Genomic DNA, 25,200 nt, shown 5'->3' with positions numbered 1-25,200 from the left:
TGATAAGCATTTAGTACTATGGCTGTATTAAAAAAATAAACAAACATTTTCCAGGCCTCAAAGTGTTTTTAATTAAACTTTGTAGCTTTCCAGCTCAGAAGTTTTCATCAGTATAGCATATGATAATTTTACTCAATTTTCCCAGCAATTCAGGATTTTATTAAAAAAAAACCAAAAAAACAAAAAAACTTCAAATGACTTAATTTTTGTTTATCAAAATTCAAATGCTCTCTGATGCCTGCAATTTAATAATTTTAATACATAGCTATGATTATAGCATAAAACATTTGACAACTCCCTTACCTTATTTAACGAGAACCCTATGTGCTAATAAGAAATTCTGCATTCTCAGCAAGTGAGAAACTTGCTGAACAGAAATGTCATCTGTACTACCTTACTTACAAACAGAAATAGCTCAAAAACTTTCAGTAACAGAAATATATCATATTTAAACAACAAAAAAGGTGTTCTTGAATAAAATTGAATCTGTTAATTTTCCTGTACTTTCCTCTAAGTCTTGAAAACTAGAAAAAAAGATGGCTTTATGTTCCTCCCTGAAGACAGATAATAGAATCACAGAATCATTAAGTTTAGAAAATACCTCCAAGATCATCCAGACCAACTGTCCATCTACCACCAATATTTCCCACGAAACCATGTCCCTTAGGAAAACATCTTAACGTTTCTTCAACACTTTGAAGAACGGTGACTCAACCACCTCCCAAGGCAGTCTGTTCCAGAGCCTGATCACTCCATTGGAAAGAAATTTTTCCTAATATCCAACCCACATCTCCCCTGGAGCAATTTGAGTCCGTTCCTTCTAGTCCTATTGCTAGTTATGCAAGAGAGGAGACTGACCCCTACTCACCACAAACTCCTTTTAGGTAATTGTAGAGAGCTATAAAGGCTCCCCTGAGTCTCCTCCAGGCTGAACAATTTCAGTTTCCTTAGTGGCTCCGCATGAGACTTGTGCTCCAGACTTCTCATCAGCTTTGCTGCCCTTCTCTGAACATGCACCCAGGCCTTGATTACTTTCTTACTATAATGAAGGCTAAATAGGAATATTCTACTCTTCACAATTAGTTTGTTTTAACTAACTTTCCCTAGACAACAGAGTAAAACATTTTTCCTCTACTGGTAGTAATTTAATTACTGGAAAAGTACAATCAAAGTCTATTGAAGGAAGTGAGACAATTTCCATAACAACAATTTATCAATAGTGTTTGAAAGTATTTTCAAATTGGTCAAATAATGTAACAGAAATGTTGAAATAATTTAATAGAAATGTTACCAAGGCAATTTTACAAATGAACTCCCTAACTTTTAAAATAAACAACAAAACTCTTCAATGATGTCTTCATTAAACAGTTGACAGAACTGCAAAGGCTGAAAAAATCTTTTTCATGAAGAACAAGATTGCAAAGCATTTTTTTTTCCTTTGTCCTTCATCTGGCTCCTATCAGTTTCATGCCTATTGCACAGAGTGAAAAAGTTTTGCCCACCCTCTGTCTTGACTTCAGTTTTACCCACAGGAATACGAGAGCACTTGAAAAAAGAGATACACACTATTGGTTTCTCTCAAAATCCTGAATTACAGTACTCCATTCAGTTCATACGGATTCAAGCCTTACTTTTTGGCAGCCAGAAACCTGCAGGTGTTCCCTATATAGTGTTTAGCAATTGAATCCACAGTACATATTAAAATTATTAACTTACAGGGTAAGTGCAAGGATTTAATTTTGATTCTTACAGCTTAAAGATTTTAATGCTGTAGTTCCTAAAATACAGTCTTTTCATTGCTAATAGTGAGGCCACTGGACACTAATCAATTGCTAGGCTTTTACAAGATTGTGACTTGTAAAAAATAAAGCTACTTACTGCTAAAGCAGCCTTATTTACTACAACTGATCGATGACATGTACATTTACAGTGCTTTCTAAGTAATTAATATCAATTACAGCAAGTGTTCAGTGGTAGACTTACACACGCTACTCTGGAAGTCTGCACTTAATAATGCATATGCCAATAACTGCTGCTTAGTGAACTACAGGTTTCTGCATTTTACCAACTGTATTTTTAAGAAATGGACACAATAATTAATATTTGCCTTAAAAAAAAAAAAAAAAAAAAAATTAATTAATTATTTCTTAAGACATGGGAGAACAACTTACAACTGTTAAGGAAAATCATAGTTCAGTCCCAACCTCTGAGATTCAGTGTCAAAAATTATTCATTGAAACTACATGCCTGCTTGCACCAGAGAGTTCTGTTGACTGGAGTGGACAATAAAGTAAAGACATCAGAAAGTATTTGCTTCTGTTATGGTAAAAATACCCAATTTGGGAGGGAATTAATTAGCAAGAAAATCAATGTAACTTTAGAATAGAAGTTTTCAAACAGAAACTTTTGCTGATCTTTCAAATATAATAAAAATAAGTCTGATAATTTTAAGTATGTAAATGGAATTAGAGTGAAAAGAAATATAGTACAGAACCACTGAGTTACAGAAATTGTCCACCAATTAACCACCATAAATACATCAGTCAAGCACTCCAGAGTATGTAAGAGGCAGACAGCAAAATTTCATCTGGAATTTAAGTTTTTATTGTGTATGTTCTTTTTCTTTTTTTTTCTATTGTTATTACACTGGACAAGATTTCCAGTCTGTAATTTTTTTCACTGAGTTTAAAGCAGCTTGGGCAACTGGCACAGTTACAAACCATAATGTCAGATTAAAGCTATGTACTGTTAGAGGAAGACAATTTTTACTGGAACACCTTAGGAATTAAGTAAGAGTGCCTCAACTTCACAACATAGCAGTTTGGTATCTGGAAGATACATTTCAAAATGATAGGTACGCTTGAATGTGTATTTGCTCTCCAGTAAAATTAACTATGGTGAACAGAAGCATATAAACAGAGCATTGATCAATATACACTGGTACAGAATGTCTCAAAAAAAGTGTTTGGTCTTTGGAGGAAATGAAAAACTACCCATTCTCTCCCCACTGCTTCTTCTCATTAGCATGCATCTGACCTCTAGACTCTAACTTTCCCAGGCAGAAATAAATTAAGGCTGGTACTGAATTTACTTCTAAAAACAAATTACAAGAAAATGACTTCAGCCACTCACTATCCCCTGTCCACTGCCTTCTTCCTGACAGTGTGTAAACACACAGAACAGGGAAATCTCAGACCTAAAACAGTTGCATTGCAGAGCGTTTTTTTTCTCCAGACAATCTCTTGCGTATACTATAGGAGGAATGGGGGAACAAAAACAGTTTCATCAATACCATCTCATGAAACAGAAACATCAGTTCTCCTAAATTTACATCAAATAAAACATTCCAACAACTCACTCCTAAAGTAAAATAAATTAGAACTACAGACAAGGAAGAAAATTAAGAATTTATTGATTGCAAAACAACCTACTGAGAACGTAGTACTGCTGATTTTATTGAATGAGCATTAAAAACACTTCCTTGTAAGTTCTAATTGCATAATAAATTGTTTCCAGAATCAGCACATCTAGAATACTCTATTAGAAAAACCTTGCTGGATTCTCTTCTAATTGAGTTCAAACAGATGGTTTAATTTCTGAAATGCTAATCTACTGCTGCAAATTCTGTATTTCATAGCACTTTGCTTTTGATTGACACTGACAGCTACATTTACACTGCAAAGCCAATCTTGCTCTCTCCAGGAATTCATTCGGCAGCACACTACCCCCTGCTATATTATTACGAGCCAGTGAGCCACAGTGAAGTGTACAGGTCTATCCATAATGTATTATCTTAACTTACAAAATTTGAGAAAAGAGACTGTCTTCACAAACTACTGCCTTCCACCACCTCAAAGTACAACGATTCCTTTTTTTTAGTATCATGGGTGTCCAACCTTTTGGCTTGCCTGGGCTGTACTAAGTGAAGAGGAATTGTCCGGGGCCACATAGAGATTTTTGATGAAATTTTACTCTTTCTCTACTTCTTCTTTGAAAACAGTTGTTCACAAATGTACATACTGCCCAGAAGAAATGACATGAATAAGGCATGACTGCAAAGCAAAGAATAGGTCTTATAAAAGTCTAGACACGTGATCATTTTTTTCTTTGAGTTGAATACCTGATCAGAACTCTATACATTCAATTGAGAATTTGCAGGCAATGTATTTATGTTGACTGAAAATGGGAGTCACATATATATACAAAAGTATCTAAGTATGTGCCTGGAAACTAAAAAAGAGTCTATATCTTAACATTTCAATGATATTTGGAAGATGATACTGAACTAATAACAAATGCGCATTTTTTGTGTGTGAAAACATAATCTACTTTCTTGCAGGTTTAGTGACATTAAGATTTTGACTACATCAGGCAACAGAACCTAAAGTGGAAAACAATTGCAGAAAGCAATGATCTTTTGTTTATTTGTTTATTTTCATATAGAAAAGACTTCCAGCAGCTCTAAGCAGCAAGACTCTGCTGCTAGACAAACTGAATACTTTATACAACCTGTATTCTAAGTGGATAGCGCCTGAATCACAGTTTCTCTCTCTCAAATGTTAAGCATGAAATTAGTGAATTAACAGTTCTTGGTAAGAAGAACGCTGGTTCATTGGTTATTTAATGAAGATCTAAAGGTTAATGAAATTATAAAAGAGGAGTCAATATATAGTTGCTTATTTCTAATGCTTCTTTCTCCTGTTAAAGAAAAAGACGTATATGAATTTTACAGTTCATGAAAATAACTTATTCAGAAAATATAATAATAATTAGACTGTAGAGGGACTAATATTTATAGGAAATCTGTAAACATTTTCATAGCCAAAACTGAAAAGAAAAGCACTCCAGATTACCATAGCAATGAGATTCTGGTTTACTTTGTGGGATGTTTCTGAGTATGAAGCTAACTGAAAAATCTATGCATTAAGATGAATTCATAGTTGTTTACATAACTTTACTTGAAGAAACCAGGAACAACATAGCCCCATTTACCTTTCACATGGGAGTAACAGAGAAGTAACTCTAAACAAGTCAACACTGCCACACCAATGTAAGCAGAGAAAACAAATGCATTTTCCTTTCAGTAATTTAGAGCTTATGCAGACAAAATACTTATGTATTGATTATATAGACGTAGAAAAAGTTATTCTCGATGAGAAATAAGAAGCAAGTTAAAGGCATTTTCATTCTAATTCCCAGTCTCATTCATTACATGGAATGAGCCAATGGATCTCAGATATTTGCATGTTTAACTGCTTGCATAATCATAAGAGTACAAAAGAGCTTCCTATAACCAAATACTCATGATACTGAAGAAGACAACTGTAATAACATGATTTTCACTTTCCTTCCATGTATATTAAAATGAGATGGATCATAATATCCAGAACCAGACTGAAGTATTCCATAATCATCCAAAAGCACATTCAATCTTTGTTTTCACAGAGCTGCTAGCATGCATGAGAAAACACATATAGACTGCTCTGGGATAAGGCTATAAAATACACTTTTGTATTTCCCAAAGGAAATTCAGTGTTTTACATGGATGAGTAAGTTGGTTTTCACATTATACAACTCATCCTGATATTGTGCTCCAGTATTACAGGTAAATATCCCCACTCCAGTAGCCTGTGTTCTTTCTTTGTCCCCCGACAGACATCAGAGAGATGAGAAATGCTGTATTTTTTTTTTTTAATGCATCCCTTTTTTTTTTTTTCTTTTTAAAGGTGGGAAGCTAAAGTAGGAATACTTAAAGATTCAGAAAAACAACCTATACACAGGCTTTGTCCTGAAGCTGAAAACTGTGCACAAGGAAAAAACTAAACGTGTCTTTAAAACACTTAAGAGGTCAATAAGCAAATATAATTGTCAATACAGACAGAACTATTTAGTTCATAAAAAATACCACAATTTTCTCCCAGTAGGTAGACAGAGGCAATAGACCTCCCTTCCACTTAGCCACAGACAGGAATGAGCTGAGCATAAGGACTTGGAATGGCTGAAGCACAACTCCCACCACAAGAAAAAAAAATGTGGGCCCCAAGTCTAAACAAGATTTAAAAAGTTTTCTAGCTTAGGAGACATAGAAAGGGAGCAACTACTGATGAGCTCTTTACATGGAGCAGTATGATTATTGCTGTCAAAGCAAGGAAGACTATTTCTACCTGAAATGAAAAACGGATTATATGTAGTAATTATTAATTCTCTGGAATTCACCCCTTCTGCACCACCTTTAGGCTAGGTCAGCCTTCTGCTAGGAAGGTTGATATATGTCATAACTATTTTGATATCAAACCTCAGAGCCAGTCTTTTACTGTCTGTTTAAGGAGACATTCCAACCAGTTGGCTACAACCAGAAAGTGGTGTCCTTTTTTCTCAGGGTTTTTCACTGTCTCTTCTCCCTGTGGAGCTAATCCATGCCTAAGCTACTTACCCCTATATCTGTCTTAAATCAAAACACTAGCAGCATGCCATCTGGAAGTACAATTCACATCTGTCATACCCATCTTCTCATTAGGAAGCCATGGTATACTTTTTTGTCCCTGAAAGTTTTGTATGCCCTATAACAATAGATACAGTCTTCAGAAAAGAACAGAGCAGGAAGAGGGAAGTTTTCTTGTTCCTCATACCTTCAACAGAAAACAGAGACAGTTTCAGCAGGTCAAGATTGCTTCTGGACTGGAAGAATCCACAGCCACTTATGTCATTGAGGCAAAATGTTTTTTATGCTTGAGAGGAAGGTTTACACGATGCAAGGCTCAGCAATAACTAGTGCCGCTAGGGAGATGCTGGAAGCAGCTCAGAGGGCAGGCAGACAACCAGCAGAAGCTACACCTGCTCCATATGGCTCACTTTTGTATTTTCTGTAAAAGCAGATACAAGTCAGTGCCTGACACTACCGAAAAATCGGACTCTGTGGTTCTACGGAATAAACATACAAATATATGACTGTCGTGTTGTCATAACTTTGAATAAGCAAGTAAACTCACAAAAGAACATTTTAGAATGAGGATTCTTAACTGGAAATTTCATGAACCTTGGGAGTCTCCAGCACTGCATTCAGCTCTGGGTTTTTCAACATAAGAAAAATGGAGACCTCTTAGAGCAGGTTCAGAGGAAGATCACAAGAAAGATCAGAGGGCTGGACACCTCCTCTGTAAAGAAAGGATCAGGGTGCTGAAATTGTTTAATCTGGAGAGGAGAAGATGCCAGAGAGACCTTATAACATCCTTCAAGTACCTAAAAGGGGACTACAGGAAAGATGGGAAAGGATTTTTCATCAGGGATGTTTTGTTAGGACATGAGATAATGGTTCTAAAATAAAAGAGGGTAGATTTAGATGAGATTTTAGGAAGACATTCTTTACTACAACAATGGTGAGACACTGTTGGGATTCAAGAAAGAATATTCAGAGCAGAAGCGGAAGAGCAAGATAAACAGCATGAGAAAGCAATGCTGAGAACCAAGTACACTTCCAGAAGAGAAAAACAAAGTCAAGTAAGCTGCATGATGGCTGCATGATAATGACCCTGACTGAAGGAAGAGTGCATGGCTTGGAATGACTCATGACTCTGATTGGACAAGCAGTGCATGCAAGGTTAAGGAGCGTTTGTGGAATGTTTTGTTGACATGTAAAGGCAGGTGGGAAAGTTAAAAGAGAAAAATTGTGAATGTAAACGAGGGATGTTCGAACCTGCAATAAACGGTTTGGATTGTGATGCTGCAAGACACTGGAATAGATGGTCCAGAAAAGATGTGGATGCCCCATCTCTGGAATTTTCAAGTCCAGGTTAGATGGAGCTTCAAGTTACCTGATCTTGTGGGAGGCATCCCTGTCCACAGCTGAGGGGTTAGAACTAGGCGATCTTTAAAGTCTCTTCCATATTCATTTTTTGAGACCTTGCCACGAATATAAAGCATATATATTCCATAAGAAGGAACCAAAAGCATTTTATCTAGAAGAAAGCTATAAAAATATACTCAATTATCTGAAAATCACTAGTGTTCTTCTTTCAGCTGTTGGACAGCTTAGTGTAAGCCTAGAGACTTTGACACAAAATCTGTATTCTAGTGCTAGGGCAAAACCAAAAGAAGCACTTGTAGAAACTGCTTTTTAATATGATATTGTGTTAACTGATTACATAAACCCTTCAAGTCAAGAAATAGTTTAGTCCTCTGCACCATGATTAAACCATCTAGTGGAAATTATATTTATTTTGCTTATAAGTACATTTCTCCTTTCCCCTTCATTCTATGTGTGTGTCTTTATATATGTTGTTACAGTAAGACATTTAATCAAACCCTTTTGAAGTGGTAGAGTGGAAACAGCTGTTTCTGACAATGTGTCAATGATATGGGGCTTAAGCTGTCATGAGCTCCAGACTGCAAGCAGTACTAATATGTGGTTGGGATGGCAGTGACTTGCAGGTCATGGCAACTCCTTGAGGAATGCTTCTAAGCCAATCAGCTCAAGGTGGTGGCTCAAAGTCTTAAGGCTCTAGTGAGCTCTCTTTCATTTAATGCTTTTGAGGTCACACTTCAAAGTGCTCTTTTTTTCTAAAGAGCCACTGGCCATATGTGGGGGTTCTAGAGCAGATTTTTAAAGATTGGTTGCTTCAAGTTTGGACTTAAAAAATTAGAAATGCAGTTCCATTACACAAAGGATGTCTTAAAAGTTCAATAAAACCTGAAGCTTATGTCAATAAGTATGTTCTTGTAAAGAATGATAGTTCAAAAACAGTTTCTGGATGACTGATTTTTCCACAACAAAGTGAGCTTAAGGCTCACATTTCAGAGTGCCTAACAACTCATTAAAACAATTTTCTGATATATGAACATTACAAGACATAGGGCACCTAGAAACCATCTGTGAATACAGACTTTCCTCAACAATATTCCCACTCAGAATACTTACTGCAGAAATGTCTGTCTGTCCAAGAAACCTGCACTTTCATTTCTTCATGCAATTGTATTTATTAAAATTAGACTGATGTGATTAACATCCATACAAGCCAACACTGCTAGAATGAACACATATGTGCTTTTTATTAAGAAGGCCCTAAAATGATTTTGTTTTGACAGCGGTAAGCACGCACTGTGGGTATACATTTTTCAGAAAATATTTTAAAAGGTCCAGGGACTAGGGAAAATAATCTCTCTAGGTTACCTATAGAGTTGAAGGAAGAAAAGTGAGTCCTGTAAGAAATTATTCATAGCAAATAAAAGTAGACTTCTCTGAACTGCTTCCTAGATACCTCTCCTCTTTGGCTCTCCGGGAGAAAGTCAGCTCTGTGAAGTCTGCTTGGAAATAAATAAACAATCTTGAAAATCTTGCTTTTTTCCTGAAGTTAAATAAATAAATAAATAAATAAATAAATAAAATTTTCCCATCTCCACAGAAGTACTATATTCCATGGAAAGTATGGTTCTAAAATTTGACTGGATGCTTTCAAAGAGGATAAATACTTATCTAATGTAAATGCAGCCAATCATGAAAATTTTTGAGAACAGTTGGATCTAAATCCAGAATAACTGTAGTCAGATTTGCATTTTTCTTTTTTAGCCAAGCTTAATTTCAGCTGCTGCTGCTGCTGCTATACTGAAGTGCTATAATTCTTTTACATTCTGCATAATGGAGTAACCAAAAGCAAAGATGTTCAAATGAATACATATATAACTCATCTGTGCTGTTTTCAGTAGTTCCTTTACTACACATAACCTTTTTTCAAATACATTACTCATTGTAATACAGCTTTTCAGTATCTTTAAATCTTATCAGAATTAATTCAGTGGTGAATGAATCACCACCAACACAACAAAAATATAATCCGTATTTACTTTCTTAAAAACAATGGCTTGCATGTTCCAGAGAATTTTCATTTCTCCTGCAACTAAAGACTGCTGGTTTTTTTAGGTTTTTAGCCTCTTTAGTTACAATTTCTACAAAAATGGATTGACTGAATGAGAAAGTGATCCAGACACACAGGCATATTAGTCATCCACTGTTGCACCCCAGTCTTGAGAAACTGAAATAGAGGAAAGCTTGCTTAGGAGACAAATGCAAAAATGGAGATTCTGCTGTCTCGGACAAAAAGAAAAAAAACAACAAAAAACCAAACCAAACCAAACCAAACCAAAAAAAAACAATGAAATGGCTAACTAATTAGTTCTGAAAGTCGTAACTCAGGAAATTATTTACAGTAAAACAAGGATCAGAATGAGGTCAGTATCACATGGTAGTCTCTGTACTTTGCCATACTGCAGCTTCATTTCCTGTATGTGCGTAGTTTAGTCCCCAAAGCTATTGTGGGTGTTTTGAAGTTGAAGCATCTGGGATGTGCTAGGCCCTAACTGTGACAACTAACAGGGACACAGCCCCAGAGTTAGAATGCTGACACTAAATTTGTTTCATGAAGGCTCAGATGAGAGTCTGAATTCCCTTATTAGCAGTAAAATACTGAAGAGTTTGTAGCTACTTTTACTGCTACTAAAGCTAATATTTCATAGTAGAGATATTAGTGAATATGCAATATTTGCAAAGAAATAGATACAAGAAATTGTAAATCTGAGTACTGTTTCAGGCTGCACTATTTGTCTATCTCTCAGGAGCTAGGTGCTGATCGAATTCTAAATAACTGATAATTTAGGTGTCTTGGTACAGTGAATAACAAAAAAGTTGTAACAGAGAAATGGATCATCAACTTAGGATTCAACTTAAGACCTTGTGGAAGGCTATTTTTAGACCTGAAAATTCTATAGTTTTAAGACTGTCTTTTTTTTTTTTTTAACTGAAATTGCTAACATATTTTCAAATTAATCACTATAGACTTCTATGACAAGAATGTGTTCTATATTTCATTTATTACATATACAAAGCATGAGGTTTTAAAAATAAATTCTGCCTCTCATATCCACGAGTGGTGTTTTTTCCAAAGCATGAAGGTAATTGAAAAGGAATATAACAATGAAGTGTTAAAAAGAAAATATTTTGTTCTCTTAGTTCCTAATACAGTAAAAAAGGTAATGAGCTTTTATTTTTGTTTTCTAAAAAAGAGTATTTACACATTCTTACACATTCAATGAATAAACATTTATTTGCTTTTGCACTTCAACCTTAGAGGAGCTACCTCTGAAGTAAAAACATTGTTTGTTGAACAACAACGTTTTGCCAGAAGTTCAAGAAAGAGGTATTATTTAAAATGCCTTAAATAATCACAAAATAGCCTTTCATTTTCTTTTTATTAGAGAATATAGATGAAATTAGGAAATTTTCCAAACTTAACACATTTTAAAGTAGACAAAGAAATCTATATTTTAAAATATGTTAGCCAAGTATGACCTGTTGTTAGAATACTGCATCAAGATAAAATTAAAGTGTGATTGTTCTAACAAATGAATGGTTTTATCTGACTACCCTATAATTAACCACTAAAAAAATATGTATGATACAGGCCAAGAGATCAAACACCAGCAAGAAGTCTCTCCTCAGCACAACCAGTTCTGCACTACAGAACATTCATCAGTTTAAGTAATGGATATCATTAAGAAGGTACTTACATTAGGTCTTAATCCTGCTGCCATTTCATAATACTTCTCAGCTTCTTCATTAAGACTGGCTTGTCTATCAGGACAGAAAAAAACAACATAATTACACCTCTTTTTCCATATACAAAAGCACACCTAAAAAAAATACTGCAACCATTTCCCACTACTTAAGGATATTACCATAACAAATGTATGAAATATGGAAATCTTTTAGATTGCATTTCTGAATATCCATTACAAACATTTTTGTGCCTTATTTTCTCCATAGCTCTGAAAAGGTATTAGTGCACACTGAAGAGTACTGCAGAAAGCCAAATACTCATCTGAGGCAGAAACACACATGTACCAGTTTTCATCAGATGAATATTTAGCACATTTTTGTAATTAGCCATACTTTAACACCAAATTATCAAGCAATAACTTATACAATAGTGCAGTGTTATCCAATTTAAAGAAAGAAAACAGAGAATACAATGCATTCTTAAAAATCGGTTTCCATGATTCAGGGAAATAATTTACATAAGAGTTCTCATTTTGGCAACTACTCATACCAAGAGGGTTTTTTTTTAACTTAGAACACATAACCCATGGGACTGAGTTTCATATTTCCTGAAGTACTATTAGCCCACCTCTGTTCTTCTTCCTTTCACACAGGCAACATCTACATTCTCCTATAACTTAAATTATTACAACTTCATTCCCTAGCTTTACAGTTTAATGCATTCACATGAAAACAGAGTATGTTGCCAAATAAGCCTCTTTTTTTTTTTTTTTTCTCAAAGGGCCCTTTTAATCTTTTCCCTCAAACTCCTTTCTTATTTTGTCTCCAGCTTCTTAATTTCCCTTCAAATAATCATTGTGGCCACTGGCCCATTGAACATCACTTGATCACATCCAGGTCTTAAGAAAGATGACAAATATTAAGAAATGACAGGTCAGGCAAGACAAGTATTTTCTGCTACTGTTCTATCACAGTAATGAAGTCATCATGGCATCATGGGTGGGAAAAACACACACGCATACATATATGTAATTTTTGCATGACAAGTTACCTGTCCTAGGACAGGAGTTCTTCAGCACTCATACCTGGAGATTTTACCGTGTTTGTTACGTATGAGGTTTTACGTTTCAGCAATTACACTGTGTTCTGATTTTACATTCCCATCCACCCAAATTTTAAACATAGCCAGATTACACATAACAGGCAATTACTTTTAATCAACACATCTTGACAGACAGCGATTGGTCCTGGGAGGAAAAAGGGAGGATGGATAAACTCTTTGAAGTTTCTTAATAATTCATATGCAAGCTGAAACCACTTTCTGACAATGTGCTGAGTAGAACCCAGTTGATACCTGTGAACTGTTTTAAATTACTTAACACATGCATCATCAACATAGTGGTTGTCATGGTTAGAAACAGTTGAATATCTGAAAATATTCATTCAACATGCTTCTGAATCACTCCTGCTGGGCACAGGAAGCACTTGAAACTACTGGAAAAAAAATCCTCATACTTTCAAATTTCAGTACTTGCTACAAGGCACCAAAATTGAAATTTATTACACAGCACTTTCTCCTGTTTCTACTTAGTACGGTGTTTTCACTACACTCCCATTCCTCATTCTAAAGGCAATCATCATTAGTTCACAGGAAAGGATCTTACAGAAGCTGACCTTCAACTGAAACTTAGCACTGTCAATACATGACTTGATCACTGAAGCTCCAGCCAACATAAGACATTTCCAATACATGCTTCACTACATTCCATTAAAATGTATCTAGTTTTGCTGAAAGGCTTCAAATAGAGGCTATAAGCATAACAAATTATACAAAAGTAAAACGCATGACCAGTTACTGTATTAAAGATCATCTCCACAACAGCTATATGACCCTTGAATGAAGCTGTTCGAAGAAAAAATTTGCCAAGAAAACAAATTTTACAGACAACTACTATGCACATTTATGGGAAAAAAAAAGAAAAAGAAAAAAAGATCAGTCTATCCCTTGTTCAAAATATTCAAAATTTGGTAATTACTGGAGTAGAATATTTAGACAATTAAAAACAAACAGGATTTATTAAAAAAAATTCTGAGTTGCTGTTATCTTCCCAGACATTCATGACACCTTGCATCACCCACATCAACATCAATTTCTGCTTCTTAATCCATAATACATTTCTAAAGCATAACACTTCTTCTCTCTTAGGGTAGTTCACTTCCATGCCTTCTGAACTTCTATAATATATTTTCTACCTCAAAGACATGCAGTCCACTCAGAATTCTTACCAAACAGATTTTATAGCTGAGGTACCTCAATAGCAATTACTTGCCTACATGAAACTGTTATATTTACTAATTTCAGCTTTTCTTTTATGATTCTCCTTAGCATTCATCGGTACCACAGATTCTAGCTTTCTCACTCTATGCCACTCTGAGTGTTTGTTTCTCTTTTACTAATTTGTATTTTGGTACTGCTTTCTACTTGGAATCACCTCAGCTCTCATTCATTCTAAGTATTCTGAAAACCAAGTTCTTCTGAAGTCCTGCAGACTCATAATGGAATTGTAGTTGCCTTATCCCAAAGTAGTTGCTTTGACCCAATGGACAATCTCTTTGCCTAATTTCCATTATGTAAGTAATATATCAAATAAATTGCTAAGTATGCAGTAAAACAAGATGGGCAATAAAACAAAATGAGTCAAATCATAATGCCTGTGGTTTTAAGGAAATACTTGGCAGCACTCAATTTGACTTTGCCATGCTGAATCTTGCTACATCATCCACACCAGCTGAGACTCCAAGAGCATACTAAGAGGACGTTACAGTCTTCCACAAAGAAAGCTGTATATTTAAATGAAAAATTAGACCAACTAGACACCCCAAATGGGCATAAAAGGATTCTAGCTAAGCTAAACTATCAGGGCTTTTTTTCTTGCTGGTGGTGGGGTTTTTTTAGAGTTTTGGTTTAGTGATTGTTTTGTTGTTGCCATTTACAGGTTTTTAATTCTGCTTAAACATTTAAAATAGAGAATGCTGTTCAGAATCCCTCGGCAAAATACTGGTTGAAACCTACAAGTATACAGACCCAACAAGATCAAATAGCACTTATTTCAAAATCCTGGTATAGAAACCTCTTTCTGAAACACAGGCCACTCGGCTGAAGCTGACTCTACCTCTGTTTTAATATCATTTTCTTTTCCTTTTGTTTACTGTCTTCAATAGTGAAACTACAAACAACCAAGCAACACATCTTCATTAGAGAAATAACCTAAATAACAGTTTTGTGCTGATTAAGTATGTTTTTTATTTCCTTTCTGATATATTTTCTAAGCAAAGATATAATCTAAATGAAATTAAGTATCCTCACACCTGTCAATCACACAATAGATAAAAGTTATCCTAAAAACAAGTATGAAGAATACCTATTACAGTAATGTGAGATTAATGATAATGTGCAGGCAGAAGCTCAGTGTTACTAAATATCCAGGTCTGCCATTTTTAAAAGGAAAAAAAAATTTCCTTTTAAAGGAAGGGAAAAGATCTAACATTTTATTAATTTCAGAAAGAGAACATAATTAAGTATTAAGACTATATATTGAATCACATATACTGATAATATTAATTCCTCTTGTGTAGTTTCAAATCAGCATTAGTTTGAGGATATTTAGATTTCAAAGCATCACAGTGTTCCCTGTTGATATCAGCAAAAAATGTGACATTTCCAGTATTCTCTAGTTACATCCAGATCAGATTCAATCTATTCTTTGCAGTTGATTTGTATTCTAAAAACTTTAAAGATCAGACGAAAGAAAAGTCTGCAGAATGTTCTTCACAAAATAAACCAATTGTTCTTCTGTGTAAGCAAAAACAATGATCTGCTTGTGAATAACAGAAATTTTAAAAGTAATAAATTATAAGCACTCAGGAAATTAGAAATAGATAGTACTAAGTCCTGCAACAGTTTCATTCAAGTTCTTTTTATAGCAATATTGAATTATTGACAACGGTTGCTGGGCTTTAAAAAAAACCAACAAACTACATAAGCAAAGGTTGTAAAAAGTTTTTCCTCCAAAACAGAAGAGAAAATCGAGTTAGATTTAAACACACTAACCTGAGCATATGGGCAGCATTGAAAACAACATCAAATTCTGTATTATCAAGTTCAGCTGCCTTCTTTGCCATCTCAGCGGCTTCAATCAGACGGGATTCCTCTAGTAGGAACTGACCTGCAATGGAGAACATGAAGTTGATGTCATAAAAACCAACTGATCTATGATGCTTCAGATAATAAAGTTGTGAAATACACATTTTTCAAAAATTGGATGTTTCACACTCAGTGTTTGGTCATTTGCTGATTTGCTCTGTGTTACAACATGTAAGATCTGTCTCGTTTCCTACATAATCCTTATCTGTTCTGTAAAAAGCCTAGAAAGTATCTAAAATCACATTAATGAATTTTACAATGGCACTATCTTATTCATTAGACCAAGTAAAAACCAAAAAGAATGAATAACATAATATGAACCAAATTTTAACTAAAGTACAGTACTTGTAGAAGAAAACCACATATAATCTAATAAAACTCCATAAAACTGAGTTTTCCTTTGAAGAAGAAAATGCTTTGGAAGATACTCCAGCCACCTTAATTCTGTTCCTTTCAATGATTTATTCACACTTACTTTATAAAACGTGTTATTTTGGATCAAGGACATTCCATAGGGTTTCAGCTGTCTAGACTTTGTGTCTAAATAACATATTTGGAAAATGTATCTTAAAGTATGGCGATCACACATTCCAGCATCCCATCCTTATCTTATCTTATTTTTGTAAAGTAAGATCAGTCAACCAAAAGTCTACTAGGCCATCACTTGCCACAAGTCTCTTCAGGGGTAGCAGCCCACAAACAAATGGTTTCTTCTCACAGTGAGTGTTTCTTGCTTGTCTCCTTTCCTCACACATTCCCTGTTCTTTTCAAGCACATGCAGAAAATCCACATAACTAAAGCTAGGAAGGTCTGTAGAGGCCACAGTGAATCTGGTGATGCTTGATACAATGAACACTTATGCAGAAGGAATTATCACAATACCAAAAGTGATGAAAGACAGCTTTCATAGTTTCTTGCTTTTTCTCCATGGATGCATTTCAACTTGGCAAGAGATTCTTTATTCAAGCTACCTGTCTTAGTTATTCAGATGTACAAAAAGTCTTGGGAAAACAATAAAATAAATGCCTTACTGCATTTGTAGCATAAGCCTTGTTTGCTTTAGTTACATCCACACTCAAATAAGTGCCATCCTTTCACGTATAATGATGCTTTGTGTTGTTTCCAGAAACAATTTCCAAAGAGTTTTTCTTACATGGATCAACAGCAGCGACAAGGATGAAGAAGAGGAAGGGGAGAAACACATATACACAAAAACAACATACAAAAGCAGTTTGGATCATAAAAAAGTAACCGAACTTCAGAATTAGAAACCATCACTTAAGCCATTAATTAGAGCCTCTTAAAAAGGAGAAAATGTCAATATTTCCTCTCCTCCCTTGCAACAAAAAGAGAAACAAATGCCAAAAGTTTTCTCCTATTTTCTCTTCTTTTTTTTGTACCACATTAGGGTTTGGTTTATATATAGTTAGACAAACACTAATATGAATTTGGAAATTCCCACGCAAGTAAGTCTACTAATTACAATAGGCAGTTTTTAATCTAGGGTGACTTTCTAAGTTCCTTAAAGAGAAATCTTCGAAACAAGCTTGAACAACTGACATTCCAATTCTTTTTCAACAAATGAATTGGAAGAGTAATGCTAATCTTGGGTCTATGCCAAAGCAAACTAGCCTTAAATTGTTAACATTAACTTTTCTTTTTTTTTTTTTTTTAATGGAAAGCATGGAATTAGGAGAACAAGATTATAGTAACTGGATGGGCTATTTATACATCCAGCAAGAAGATGAGAAAAAGAATCTTTTAGACTTCAAGACACAGTCAGCCTTAGAAGATCATTCTGAAAAAAAATCTTCATACTTAGGAAAAATATTTTGCAGCTTAAAACCCACAGATAATGTCAAGTGGTCATTAGGGTAATTAATTCCACATGGGTAGAAAAAATCCTCATTGTTCTCGACAAAAATTACTCAAAGATATTAAAGACCCATCTTTAGAAACATGCTTCTCGTTGTCTGTATGAAACATTTCAACACTGGATCTCAACCAAGATGTTATCTCATATATATTTATAACTACCCTACATGTAGTAGAATGTAGCTGATATGTTCAATTTAATGTGATACAATCAATGATTTTCTTGACTCAAGATTTACTTTATTAAGATGGTAAAATTATTTCACTTCATCCATATAATTTCTAAATTATATTTTTTTAAACCATTTCAAACTAATACTAATGGTTTGTTGGCAGTCTTAAGCGAAACACACTTGGTTAATTTTTAGTTCTTTAAGAGGTCTATAAGATCAACATATCACGAATAATATTATGAAATTCCTACATACTTTAGGATTTCTACAAGAAGGCTGATTTAGAGGAGGACATTATTCACATTTCGCAAGTGCATTGCTAGTTAAAACATTTATCTTAATAGCCTTTTTTAGGACTTTGGATGCATACATTCCATTAATCTACATGGACACACGAAAAATGTCAGCAACAGCTATAAACGAATGTTTTCAATTGTTAAAAGTAAAATTTGCCCTGTTTGCCATTAGACCTCTTAAGCATACCTCTATAATAGGATTACATTACACAGCATATTAAAAGATTAACTTTACTATAGGTTTACCAAAGCAAACTAGAACAAATTGCAATTTATCCATGACCCCAGCTAAGTACAAGCAAAACTTTCATTCTTCAAAAAGCTATGGGACCACACATTCCCATGAACAAGTCTCTTTCCATACTGCAGGATTAATAACATTGCCAATAACTCATTTTAAGTGGTAAGGAGTGGACGATACATGGCAAAGTAAAACCAACTATAGCATCCCTTATATCCAAACTCTTACAGAATCCTGACAGCAAAGAAGAGGAGAAGACTCCCTGAAAGAACCCATCCCTATCATTTCCTGAGTAGAGAAGACTTAATCAGAGGTTGCTGATTAAACATTTTCTTCTGTCATCTTTTCAGTCTAATGAAAAATCAATACCTGAGCGCATAGCAGATGTGTGGTAGGCTGCTCCCCGTTACTGCCAAGCACTCCCCCACTTAATCCTATTTCTCAGCAGTATGAGGTGAAAAAAATAGGAAGAAAAAAGGAAGAAAACTTAAGGTTCAACAAGAACCTTAAACAAGACAGTTTAATATGTGAAAAAAGGGGGGAAGGAGGGAATGGAAAAGTAAAGGAAACTGCTCACCACTTCTCACTTGCAGACTAATGTCCAGACACTCATTGAACAAAGGATACCTTAGAAGCCAAAAAATCTTTCTCTTCAACTATCCCAGTTCTTACTGCAGAGCATCATACTATATGTCACAGAATATCCCTTTGGCCAGCTTGGTCATTCATCCAAGCTGTTACTTCTCCCAGTCAGAGTGTGACGAGCCAAAAGACCAGTGTATTTATCAATGCTGTTTTAGTCACAGATTCAAAACAGCATCATCCAGTTATAACTTATGAAAAAAGGTTAACTTCATCCCAGCCAGACATGGTATCAGGTGGAAACTTATAGCTGACAATTGAGATTTGACAGGTTCTCCTGAAATGCAAACCAAATTCATCCACGCATCTAAATTTGATTTACAGCATATAAGTAGAGGTAACCCATTTTGAAAACATTATCTTCTTATAAAATGATATACATGATGATTCAAGAATAAACTAGATTGGCAGGTTAGTATTGTACTTTCTTCATTAAAAAAATCAGACTTCTGAACTTTTCCTGTCAAAGCTATAAAGATGTGTTTTCTTAAGAGAAGAGCACTAGCAGGGCAAAATATTGGCTAGATGCTGAAAGTGAATCAGTAAGTCTTATCCACAAGCCTCCAGATTGAGGAACAACTTGTGTGGGTCTAAATTTATGTGCAGGATTTTCTCCTTTGAGAGGTAGCTGGCAAACTGCATGATTTATGAGATACTGCCCAATATCACGTACAGAGCGTTCTTACTGCAGGTGTCATGAGTCTGACTCTTGCCAACAACATAAATTATGGCAGCCTGACTGTTTTTTGGAATTAGAACCAGGTTTTCAGAAAACAGTTTTCTAGAAGCTCTTGATCCAAGATTTTCTTCCTTCAAGGAATTAATACTTCTCATTAACTAGAATAAGTGAAATCCATAGGCCAGGTGTGATCTTCAACAATACTGTTCTCTGTCTGGAGCAACATTACTATTTTAAATATAATTTTTCATTTTTCTTACTAGATAGCACAGAGATGAGTGTAAATGCATAGCCAAGATTTCTCAAAGACCTCTGGGAGAAGATGATTCAATGCTTTGTTATCTTCTTAGACATAATTTTTTTCTAAGCTCTAAAATATCCAAGCATCAGAAACAGCATAAATACTGAAGGATCCTACACCTTCAGCATTGTTCAAACTTTTTCTTTCAAATGATCAACAGCAGTTTGAGTCCACATTTGACTGGAAAAAAAATGAGGCAATATACGTGCATCTGAAAAATAACATAAAAAAGTATTTCATTTCAATTTCAATTTTCTTTTTACAGATAGTTTCCACTTCCTAGTAGTTGGAAAAAAACAACAACAACAACAATAAAACACCCTGATTTTCATCTTCTGCCAAAATTTTGAACAAATATTCATCCAAAGAGATGAAAGCTGACAGCTCTACTCTGTGTAACAGTCTCTAAAATGATCATGAACATTTGTAAAGCATTTTGTTAAGACACGTGCCAAGAACCGTTTAGAAGCCATACATCTAAAAGACTACTTCTGTTACTTTGTTGTAATATAAAAGATATTAATTGGTTGTGATATGCCTATGCATAAATATCTTTCATGTTAAGAGCACAAGGACATTAGTGCCTTCCTCAAGAATGGGCTTTGTCAACTTCTACCCTACAGGCATTATGAGCTCTTATTTCACTAGATAAAACTGAATGTTGCACCAATCTTTCTTTGGTTCAAATTTCCTATTTTTTTTATTCATTGGCAAGCAGTTGAAGGTACTTTGTACCAAAACAAGGAGAATTTCTAAAACAGTGCATCTTGCTAACACTGCTTTTAAAACAAATCACTCTGAATGATCTCTGAATACTATTGGTTCTGTTCTTATTCAAACTTCAATAATTTATATTCTTGTGCTGACATCTTTACTAATGCAAGAAAAACTAAATAAACCGCTTTCCTAATAAGAAGGAAAAGATCTCCTAGTCCCACCATAATAGGGAATTGTTAACATTTGCTTTTTTTAAAATAGATATACCTTTGTCATCAAGTCTTTTGTATTTTATCCTATCCAAAAGATTTTTCTTTGTGGTAGTAACTTAACTATTTTAACCTGAGAGGTGGATATATCAACACCATAAACTCATATCAAATCTATTTATAATGAATGTCACTAGCAATACCTTCAGCACATTCAACACTGAGGATTTGAAGCCCAATATTTGTTGGTGTTTTCACAGCACTTTGAGTGCAAACACCAACAAATGTGGTTTGGTTTGCACAAACCAAAACAGGTATCATGTTCTGGGTGAGCTAATGCATTTTGTCAATCTGAAGCATACATAAAGGCTACCAGATCATGTCTTGAGAACTGAATTACTTTCTCACTGGCACAGTGGCAGGACCACGGCTGAAGCTGTCATTAACTCTGTGGCAATCAGGAGCAAAGGAGCAGATGCAGGTATTTTTCTAAATGGAAAAGTTTCAATAGCTGTGGAAGGAATGAGAGGAAAGATCTCCTCTCTGAGTTGATATTCAAAACTCTGCAGGTGATGAATCAATGTTGCAAGATGCCAAGTCAACAGACATGACCTAATGTAACTGTTTCCTTCAAGAGTTTCAAAACAGATTCATTGGCTGTGAATGAGCAGTTTCCAGTGCAAGGAAATGTTCGCTAAAGATCCTGCTTCCCTGTTAAGACAATTTCTCACTGAATTTGTAGGACGTGACAGAATAAACAAAGGGAACTTACATCAGAGTCACAAAGATGAAAGCAGCTTTCCAGTTTGTTTTACTGCTTCTTATATCCTATCCCATCCTTATATAAAGTTGTTCGCTGCCTTTCTTGCTCAAAGGGGTGTTGGGGAGCCTATTCTCTCAATTGTTTCCTTCTGAGAAAACTATTACATGCAAATAAGACGTATAAAAAGACCGTGTAAGCCAGTGTGTGCTGCAACATCGCTATCTGCGCTGTCTTGAAACAGTCCTTTTTCTATGCCTTTTCCTTTGTCTGAAAAACTTATCTGTTGCAGTTGTGCTAAATATACCATTGGATGTCATCCAGAGCACAACCAGAGGTAACAGAGAAAAAAATAAATTGTGAGCTTTTGAGACTCGGTGTTTGAGCTTGTAACCATATCTGGATCACTAGAAGCTCTCTCTGAAACATAAAATTGATTATACTAAAGAGGATCTGATGCTTTTTCACATTCTAATCTAGATTCTAGACACTATATCATTCCCCAGACACTTGATGATATTTGGAAAAGAGATATTTGGAGGGGAAAGATCTACCCAGTTGCACTTCTGTAGCAGCTCCATGTTCTCTCTTCAAAAATCTTCATAATGATGTTGCAATCATAGGTCAAAACATACGATCATTAACAAAAATGTCTCTGGGGATGTTTGCACCACAAGCTTTTCAGTTTCTGCAGAAACTCCAAATTTTGGCAGCATGAAAGAAGCATAAAGCCATATTTCTAGCACTGTTTCCAATCTAAAATTTCTACACGATATCTCTTGAGCAGCCTAGTGTATTGTGCCGAGGAAGCAGAGTCAACCATGTATTCAGGATGTCAAAATGATTACATTTAAGGATACCTCAAGGGAAGAGCCAGAAACATGTAAATTCCACAGCATTTAGGGTCAGTGACCTAACCTGCTTGGAAATATGCCACTACATTCCACTTCAGTGATGGGTTTTAAAGGGAGTTTGTAGTAAATAGTTATTAGAATGGTTTGTAATAATCTTCTTTTAATATTGTATGATAGCAACAGCCTAAGAGCAGCAAAAACAACTTGAAAGTTTATACACATGCTCATTAAAGTTATTCACAGCTGCCAAGAAAAATGCAAGCAAGATTTCAAATTCTTCCAAATAGTTCAATTTCTACTACATCTCCTTGTTTGGTTTCCTTTTGGAAGAAATACTGTCTATGCTAATAGCAGCTGAACATTTTCTTGAAGTTATTGGAGAGAGTTCTGGGGGCAGAAAGGTTGGAAGATTTGAGTAAGTTACAGCTCTCTGCCTGTTTTAGGTCTGCAAATCCTGTCTTCTTTGAATAACATTTCACTGATATTGTAGGAGCAGGTACAAGACATAATTCAAGCATCTTAGTTTGATGGCCCTGTGTGCTCCAAATGGAGAGATTTTTTTCTTTAGAAAGTACATGGTCTACAAAAATACATTGCTTGAGTATCATAAACTTGTTTTTATAGCTTCCCAGCAAAATTATGATATATTTAATATTCCCACAAGCTTAAAAAAAAAACAAAAAAAACACCTCCACATTTCATTTGCAGAAAGGTTCATTGAATTCATACTAAGAAGGCTAGCAAAGTGACTTAGTGATGGGCATATTGCATCTGGTTGGCCCTGACCCCATCTCATCACTGAGTTTAATTTCTCAACACACAACCTCTATGTAGCACCTGGTGTTCCCAACAGAGCAGACCCAGGAACTCAGTTTTATTTATTAGTCAGCATATACTGGACTTCACCGATCTGTCAGTCTGAAATGGACGATTCATTCACTGGAATTACAAATTGCAAAGTCAGTTTTTTTCATTTCACTGATGAAGAACTGAACTTCCTATGATCTTAGGTGACTTTTCTTCCACTGGCACAAAGCTCTTGAAGAAATCATTAAAACTTCATTGCTAGGTCATAACTGACATTTCCCTTTTGTATCAATACAACAACTTGCACATTTCATTTTTCATTATTACACTTTTCAGAAGATCTTTTCCTTACATATTTGGGAGATAAATAAAGTTTTCCTAGCCTGTTCTTCAGGCAATGAAGACCAAAGGCACAAAGCTTCAGCACTCTGAACAACGTAACTACACATTACACACATTACATCTAAGACGAAAACTAATGTTCAAAAACAAGTAAGCATTTATTAAGTTCAATTTGGTTTAAACAAAACTATTGACTTCGAAGTTTTTTTAAACAGAAAATGTGTATTAAAAATATCCACCTAAAAATCTTAAGTTTTACAGGAAAATTCAAATCTCATACCTGAAGTAATTTCATACAGTGTTTTATTTAAAAGCATGTAGGTTGTGTAAAATAAAAAAATAAAAAAAATAAAAAAAAAAACCAAAGGTTTTTAATTGCCAGAGAATTAAAAATAAACAAATAAATTTTTACTGACACTTCTGCACTCTCCCCCACTGTATTTCTTCCTCCCAGTTGATAAGGCATTTTATCTCTTCCATCTGCTAGATGTTTCTGGCAGTGTACTATGCACCTGAGTAGCTTATATCAGATCAGCCATCAAGACTCACACTTCGTAAGACAGTGGTTGAGGACAACGTTCAGATGTTCAGATAAATTACGTGTGAGAAGAACAGAAGAGAAAAAAAGAGTGCACAGATGAGCAGCTACCTGCATTTCAGACTCAGAGGGGGCTGCCTTGCTCTCTGGTCACTGCTGCAAGAGACACTTCCCCAAATGATTTGAAGCAGCAAAATGTCTGCAGTGCAGAGGGATTTAGAGCTCTTCAGGCTTTTCACTAGTTTTCCTTTCAGACATCTCCAGCTACACTGAGTTTGGGACACAGTGCTTTAAATGCATTGAAATCCAAAGCGAGTGAGTTACCTACACAAAACTGCTTGTAACTCCAGCACAGAAATATCTTGTGGTGGTATTATCGCAAGGAGATCCAGGAAGCTGTTCACATCAATTTTCATGGGAACAAATAAGCTGACTCCTGCACAAAATCAGATCTTTGAAGAATAGCTTTGGCTTATGGCCTGAATTAAAGAACCTTATAATACAAGTGTAAGCCTCTTAAAAGATACAGTGTATCAAGTCATTTTAGATAGCTCCAATGAAGTCCAAAAACTTAGAAGTCAAAAAGAACATATGCGCATCCTTGGAGCAGAAACTATAATTGTGTGCATACATGTGCATTTGGAGGATAATCTTCAGTCTATATAATATAATATTCATGCTACCCCACCAACATGCTGTTGTGTCCCAACAGACTGCTCTTTCCATTTGGCTGTTCAGTGAGGTATGTGTTTTATTAGAGATCACTGCCAACTATTTTACTTGCTATTCCAATACATTCATACTGAGGAAAAAAAAAATATATATATATATATATATGTATATATAAATACGTGGGATGTAGAGATGCACCTACAGTTCACCAGGGACTCCTGTTTAATATTAGGAATGTCTCTGGTAATATACACTAAAGATTCTTGATCAATACAAAAAGTGAAAGGGAAAGAAGAGAAGGGAAGAAGAAAAAGAAAAGCAACAACAGTCTATTTCGAAATTTAT

At 35.0% G+C, this 25,200-nt stretch overlaps 1 protein-coding gene across 4 annotated transcripts in view; it reads right to left on the bottom strand.

Moving 5' to 3' along the window:
* TMTC2 (transmembrane O-mannosyltransferase targeting cadherins 2) overlaps positions 1–25,200 on the bottom strand; it is a 235,915-nt gene that overhangs the window by 9,246 nt on the left and 201,469 nt on the right. For 3 of the 4 annotated variants that reach the window (XM_031589647.2, XM_090139358.1, XM_090139374.1), the window contains exons 10-11: positions 15,657–15,771; positions 11,557–11,620 (exon numbers count right to left, since the gene is read on the bottom strand). In XM_031589647.2, coding sequence (XP_031445507.2) covers positions 11,557–11,620; positions 15,657–15,771 — 179 coding nt within the window. Of the gene's footprint in view, positions 1–8,987; positions 9,298–11,556; positions 11,621–15,656; positions 15,772–25,200 lie in introns of those variants that run through there. The other variant, XM_031589648.2, reaches the window with a different exon arrangement.

The sequence above is a fragment of the Phasianus colchicus genome, chromosome 1, assembly GCF_987193195.1.
Source record: "Phasianus colchicus chromosome 1, bPhaCol1.hap1.1, whole genome shotgun sequence".
Taxonomy (NCBI): Eukaryota; Metazoa; Chordata; class Aves; order Galliformes; family Phasianidae; genus Phasianus; species Phasianus colchicus.
This window is presented reverse-complemented; position numbering and strand designations above follow the sequence as displayed.